The 7,500-nt window shown below is 47.5% G+C and overlaps 1 protein-coding gene across 1 annotated transcript in view; it reads right to left on the bottom strand.

Moving 5' to 3' along the window:
• Positions 1-7,500, bottom strand: part of LOC135112911 (potassium/sodium hyperpolarization-activated cyclic nucleotide-gated channel 2-like) — a 38,510-nt gene that overhangs the window by 23,293 nt on the left and 7,717 nt on the right. Inside the window, exons 3-4 of the mRNA XM_064027862.1 lie at positions 6,035-6,049; positions 2,887-3,024 (exon numbers count right to left, since the gene is read on the bottom strand). Of these exons, the coding sequence (XP_063883932.1) occupies positions 2,887-3,024; positions 6,035-6,049 (153 nt within the window). The remainder of the gene's footprint in view (positions 1-2,886; positions 3,025-6,034; positions 6,050-7,500) is intronic.

Below are 7,500 nucleotides of genomic sequence, written 5' to 3'. Positions count from 1 at the left end.
AGCGGACATGTTGCCAACATCCCGATGCTTGCAGTCAGCAGATAATAATTCAGTGAATCATTACAAGATATATAAAAATAGAAAGATTCGACATATTGTAAGGCAAACCAGTGGCAGTTAAGAGAAGGGTACATATGAGTCCTGTTTCACATAAGCGTTGAACAATACAAGATTGGTTGTAGAGGAGAGAAGCACGAAGCTAGCAGTGAGAGGTGCAACGCTCTCTCGCTCACAACAGACGGACGAGAGATAGATAGACAGTGAGAGACACAGAGCAATAATTACCGGGAGAAAACAAGCCAGAAACGTTACAGCCAACGTTCGTCAGTTCAGAGAAATGAATCAGTACCTTTAGAGAAGCTCATGTGGAACAAGAATCACATACGTTACAAAATGTCTACCGGTACATGATAGCTCACAGTGGACCTCTCGTGCCCCGGGCAGGACTCCCGGGCAGGAGCGGCGTCCAGCATGGCCAAATATACAAGAGAACTACTGACAAACTGAACAGTTAGAAGACATAAGAGTGGGAAAGATTGAGGAGCTTCTAAACATAGGAAAGGTGAGGGAACTACAATTTACAAGTGAGGAAATGAGAAACAGGAAAGTTGTGTCCGTGTTCTTGTAACTGAGAAATATGTACAGAAAGGAAAAGAATAGAATAAGAACAATAGAATAAGAATATAAAAAGAATAGAGGAAGGGAAGGAAAAGGTGTATATACATGTAGTGATAAGACTCGATGGCAGACAGAGGAGACATGTGAGGTGTGTCCAGCTGGAAAACATCGACTTGAGGAGCGTGTGTGTTGTGTCCGCGTGTGGGGCTCAGGGTGTTCGGGGGTCACAGTCAGTAGGGTCAGCTAGTGGAGCAGCAGCGCAGGGGGTCAACAGGGTAAGTCTACCAGTCTATGAGGTGGCGGAGGGGATCTATTGTACTTTGTTATTCATGTACAAAGCCGACCAATGTTCAGGATAACCGCATCAACAGGTCAGGAGGGGACACAGGAGGGGAGGGAGGGGGACAGGACCAGGCACGAGGGTCATTAAGGTGACAACAGAACAACAACAACAGATATTTACTGCTGGGGTTGGGGCGGCGGCACTGCCCGCTAAGGACCCTAGACCACCATCTGCCTCGACTCTCCCTCCAGGCAGCGAGCAGGGCACTGGGGTGACTCGTAATGTTCACTGGTGAGGACTGACTGACGGAGTAGCAGCCTGTGGGGCGGGGCGTGCCTCCTCAGCTGACCAGTGGAGTGACGGAGGCAAGTTTGATTTATTTTAGTAGGAGTTCATATGCCAGTCTGCGCAGAGGAGCTGCAATTAAGCTTCCCTGTTCATGCCACGCCGAGCCTACGAGTACGGGTCTAACATGGGACGAGTGAGGAGAGCTGGACGCAGACGGCTCTCCAGTTTACGAGTTGACACCAAGAGAGAACACAGTGTCATGTCATACACCAAACCATGCCAGGTGCGTCATGCCAGATGCGTCCGGCTCGTCGGAACCCAAGCTGTCTCCGATCATCAAGATGCTCTTCATAAAGCATAAATTCTCTCACCGATGCTGATGCTGGCCACTCATGCACACGCTGGTAATGAAGCTCATGGTACTTACAGTTGTTTTTGACCTGAAATCTAATCCTGGAGCATTTATGTTCATGGTCATGAGGGGAACTGCAAGTGACTAAAAAAGCGCCGCGCGGTGGCTGAACGCTCTAGGATTGAGAGCGGGGAGGATAGAACCTCACGTGAGGAGCCCGGCCCTTTCCCCCGCGCCGAGCAGACTGCACTCCCTCACTGTGATCGCCTGAGGGAGGTAGTCTGGCGGCGGAAAAAGTTCAGGAAATTAAGGAGTTCAGAGCGCCGCCATAAGTATGTTACCTGTCTGCGATAAAAAAGGACTGAAAAGTCTCCGGCAAACACGGCCAAAAATGCCATTAAAAAATGTAACGCCGTGAATAGCTTAAAACTTCATTCGTTTTTACTCACGAATGAGAAAAGAGCATAATTATGTGTGAGCCTTTATGGCGGCTGTCCCTTGTGATGGCGGCAAGGCGTGGCACGGCGGCCTTCCCTTCCTGACCTGTCGCCGCCTCGGTTTGTCTCGTGCACACTCCTCGCACCTTGGCACTGACCGGAAACCGGATGGTGGGAGTTTTTGTCGGGTTTTTATTTCATATACATACATACATACATACATACATACATATATATATATATATATATATATATATATATATATATATATATATATATATATATATATATATATATATATATATATATTCAACGCGTTAACAATGCAAGCATAGTGAGGAGGGACGGAGTGGTGGTGAGCCTGGAACCAGTAGCCAGGCAGTCGTATGCGGCAAGGCTGTTGGTTGGGTTTTAGGTCTAAGGGACGAGGTTTTTACAGGATCTATGGCCAGCTAAAACTACTTATCTATTGGGACAGTGAGGAGGTCGCAGCCTTGGTGCCTTGGGGAAGGGTTTCACTGCCGCACCAGGTCAGGTCAGTGTGAGTGACCTCACCGCGGGGTGATCACGCAGAGGGTTTAGGGAAGGGTAGTTAGGACGTTGTTGGGGTGTTGCTTGCACTGGCACACTTGTAAACTTGGATTGCAACTAAACACAGTGTGTCCTCCGCGCAGCAAGGCTAGTAACTGGCCGGCCTTAGCGCGCATGCTATTTCTCATGGTCAAAAGGGCTTGTATTTATATATATCTGTGGCTGCTTTATCATGTACACAGGCGTGGGTCATCTAGGCAAGAGGCTATGTTCCAGCATACATATTAGCATATCTGTGAAGCTGATTGTGTCCGTGTGAATGAGAGTGTGTGAGGGCGAGAGAAAGAATAAAGAGGGGTAACACTGACGCTGCTTACATAGACCTCCTCCCACTGCGACACGTATCGGACCAGCCGGGAGAGGCGGAGGAGGCGGACCAGGGAGAGCAGCTTGGCCAGGCGGAGGATGCGCAGCGCCCGCCCCGCATGGAGGATCTGGAAACTCTCGCTGAAGTCCTGAACGAGAGCGGATAGATGCACGAAGGCGGATTAGAAGCACGTCAAGGCAGCAGGGTCATGCTGAGGTGACGTCTGAGCAATGGTGAGTGCATCCAGAAAAAGTAAATGATGACCAATTATTCTGAAGTGAGCAGAGTTACATGGCAATTATGGCAAATAGATCAATAAACTGTCCAAAGATGCAATATATCAGTGCCTTGCTAAAACAGTGAGATGAAGTGAGCTTGTGTTGGTAAAACATTGAAACATGAACACCCTTCAGTGCTTTTAATGGAAGTGTGACAAAATCCAGACCTTGTGAAAATGTTAGTACTAAATAGTCTTCCTGAAAATAAATAAATAAATAAATAAATAAATAAATAAGAAAATAAAGGAAAATTGAAAACAATGACTTTCACTTCTGAAAGAAATTAAGTAAACAAGAGAGTGAATGACTCGAAAATTAATGGAAGAAATAAGTAAATGAATAAATTAATAAAAAATAAGTAAACAAATATAGAAAAAAAATATGAAGGAGACAAGCTAACTAATACAAACAAAACTGAAATAGACAGAAAGGTCCACGTGAAAACAGTCCTTCTAAAAACAATCCCTTTGAAGTCTGTCAAAGTGGTCATAAGGAACAGTCCTCGTAAATACGTAATAGTCTTCACAAATAGGAGTCCTCAAAAAAAAGAAAAAAAAACTACCCATTAAAATAGCCCATTAAAATAGTTAAAACAATAGTTACATCAAAATCAAAAGTCCTCATCAGAAGTCATTGCCCGTAAGAAAAAAAAAAAAAAATAAATAAATAAATAAAAATATAAAACAAATAAATAAATAAATAAATATATATAAAATAATATCAATAACAAATAAAACAAGTAATGCTAAAATAAATCTTTAAAATCAACCAAGGGACAGGAGAGGCCGTGGCGGCGGCATGGCATGGTGAGGAGGAGGAGGAGGAGGAGGGGGATGGCGACCAGGACACGACCTTCACCGCCTCCTTCACCGCCACCACCACATAGCCACCCTCGAGGGACACCTGCTCCTCTCAGATGGGTCCTTTACCTACTCTGCGGTGGCTCCAGTTATCCTAAAGGACTAGTGTTTGGGGAGCTAAGAGCTGTGGCATCTAAGGTTAGTCTGATAAACCCAGGCAAGGGAAGGGAGGGGCGGGGAATTAATGTTAACTTAGAGTGGGTGAAAGGGTTTGTGGGAGGTTATCACTGTCAGATCACTGTGTTAGACTGCATTCAGCTTCCCCACAGATGAGGCCACAGGGGGCATACAAGCTGGGCAGGAGGAGCAGGAGCGGGAACAGGAGGAGGAGGAGGAGGAGGAGGTGGAGGAGGAGGAGGAGGAGGAGGAGGAGGAGGAGGAGGAGGAGGAGGTGAAAGAGGGCAAGAATGGAAGGCTGGATGTGGTCTCATGACGCTTCTCTTATTTGGTGACTAATATTATGCAGCTTATGATGGCACACTTAGCCATGAACACAAGTGTGGTCATTATGACCTTAGAAACTTAACACGTGGATCACTGCGGCAGCCTCCTTCACTGCAGGATAAGGAACTGGGTGGGGGAGTGGAGGGGAGGAGGACGGAGGAACTGGGGGAAGAGGTTCTGGAAAAAAAAAAATATATATAAAGGAGCATTGCAGAAGGATGAACTGGTAAGGAGGTTTAGGACAGGTGGGCGTGGGTGTTGAGAACGCCACGCCCACCTGCGCGGCACAGAACAAAAAAGTCCTGAAACCCGAGCAGATGAAGTGTCATGCATCACCTACAACTACAGGACGGGTGACTCTTTGTCCATGACCCTCTCCTTCCTCAATCAATAAACACGCTCCTTCATGCTGCCTGACGGGCCACGGAGCCTCGGAGCAGCCACAAGTCAGGCACAGGCCAGCACGCGTGGCGCCAAGCGGTGATGTGAAGGCACTCAATGAATCAATCGCGCAACACAGCGAGTTTTGCAAGAACACCAACAGCCCTGACTCGAGGAAAGGAAGGATGAGAGTGTGTGTGTGTTGCGTGAGGGTGTGTTGCCGAGTGTGTGAAGGTGAGAAGCAATGTAACTTAGGGTGTATGAGCGAGGTCAGAGTGAGGTGTTCTCGTGTGTTGCTGAGTGTATAAATAAGATGAGTGCCTATGTAACTTAGGGTGTATGTGTGTTACCGTCAGAGAGAGATGTGCTGCTTTTTCTTGAGTGACTGGGGTGAGATGACAAAGATGTGTGTTGCGGGAAGGTGTTGCAGAGTGTGTGAAGGTGACGAGCAGCGTAGATGTGACTTGAGGTGTACAGGGGTATGACAGAGTGAGATGTATTGCTGACCAAGGAAGTGGAAGAAGTGTGCGTGTATTGCGCGCTGGAAGGTGTGGAGATGTGTCAGTGTGTGTCTTTGAAGTGGAGTGGGATGGGCGGGAAGGGATGAGACGTGTGCATGTATGGCTGTAATGAGAAGAGTGTGGCCTGCTGCTGTCTGGGGTGTTGCACTGAGTGGCTCCTGTCTGGATGTGCGGGAGGAGGAAAACGTGCCGCAGTTTAGTAAGCACACCTGCTGTGGTGTGAACACCTGGACAGCGCTTTCCTCCTTATGGCACGTGACTTGTACTCTTCTCATTATTATTCAGAGACTGACTGAGGCAAGGAGGAATTTTTTTTAATGTTACTACTCTCGTCTGGACTATGTACGTGAGGGAACCCGTGGGTGTTACTGACGGTGCAGGGACTGGGGGGAGTGTGTGTGTATGTGTGGCGACAGTCCTTCTACATCCTTATAAACTCCTTTTCGATGGAATGACATGCACAAGACAGGCGCTCACTATCGAGTCTCTTCTCATATCTTAGTCCCCTCATGCCGGAAGCTGGAAACTCATGGACACTAAGTGAAAAAGAGAACAGAAGCCACAACAGTGTTAAATGCGCAGTGCATCATGCGTCAACAGGGATGCAGGGTGCAACGCGGCTAATCATCTTCCTAGGATCGAAAGCACACGCAAGGCCGACTGTGGGTGGATACCTCTTTGTCGCGGTACTGCAGAGAGAAACGAGAGAAAACAGTGTATTAGAATAGTGGGTGCGCACAGCAGGGTGGAAGGCACAACTACTGTATAACACCAGTGTGGACACACACAAGGAATTGCCTGTTGAAGTAGACTAGGTCAGCTTAACCTTAACCTAATGACAACTTTGACTCATCACTTCTGCAGACATAAGGAACATGTCACGAGCGGCGCGCCGGTGCACTGGCGGGCCTCTGTCGGTGTCTCCCGGTGCACAAAGGCCAAGGCCACTCTGGGTTCTCACTTGTCCGTAGCAAATGAAGAGCGGTGAAGACGACACGCCGATTTGAGAAAAGGATGAGAAACAGTCACGCTCAGTGCTACGCGTATCCGAAGGAAGGACGAAGAGGGCGCTGGCCAGGATAGAGGTGACATGGTTTGAAGTTCCCTGAGGCTGTGACACGCGACATGAAGCCTCGGAGTGACAGGTGCGAAGCGAGAACGAGCAGGGGACCCTGAACAAATATTACCGACGTCGATTAAATACTTGGTGAATCTTTTCTCGCGGCGGAAAGACAGTGTCACGCGCTTAGTGTGTTGCCTTCTTAAATTCCTCCTCAAGCTCTAAACCATAAGTGCAAATTACAAATCAGAAGAAAACATAATAAAAAGTGCTCGAAAAAAAGCATCTTTCAGCTTATCCCCTCTTTTCCTTAAATTTCACTGTTAGTAGAAAGTAGCAACTTTACTACCTAACATTATATACCTTTACTCATTCCTATCACTCTCCGGGCCTCGCGTCCCTACCTAAGGTACCTCGTAGCAACACACCGTCTCTGTAATGCTTAGTGGTTCCTTTCGTGGGTTTTTCCAAAGCGCGAAGCATTGCCGAGAAGTCTACGGGACGTCTTTTGGGGCACCAACCAGGAGAGCGGAGAGAGGACAGGAATGGGCGCAAGGGGATTATAGGGAGACAGGCACGTGGGATGAAGTTGGGGACTGAATGAAGTTGCTGGAGGAAAGTTTGAGGACTGAAGAAACAGAGCAGGACCGCCAGAAGAAAGGTTGGGGTCTGAAGAAAAAATAAGAGAGGCAACTAAAAGAAAGTCTGAGGACTGAAGAAGCAGAAGACGGGCAGTACAAAATACTTAGAAGACTGAAGGGATATGACACGGCGGCTAGAAGAAAGTGTGTGGACTGAAGAGACGTAAATGGAGCGTTAGAAGAAAATTTGAAGGTTGAAGGAAAGAGGAAGAGCATTAGAGGGAAATGAGAAGACGAAAAATGAGGGAAGTGTGTGAGAATCAACTGGCTTAGAGGACAGACGAAGAACACGAGGAAAAAATGGGAAAGTGGAAGACTAAAGATACCGAGAATTAATGTGAGAAAAAACGAGGGGACTGAGAGAACAGGAACCAAAAAAAGAAGTGAGGGAGTGGCGAGGAGCGTGGGTGGGCGGAACTGGGCGGAGCTGGGCGGTGTC

Source organism: Scylla paramamosain, chromosome 24, assembly GCF_035594125.1.
Source record: "Scylla paramamosain isolate STU-SP2022 chromosome 24, ASM3559412v1, whole genome shotgun sequence".
NCBI classification, from domain to species: Eukaryota; Metazoa; Arthropoda; class Malacostraca; order Decapoda; family Portunidae; genus Scylla; species Scylla paramamosain.
This window is presented reverse-complemented; position numbering and strand designations above follow the sequence as displayed.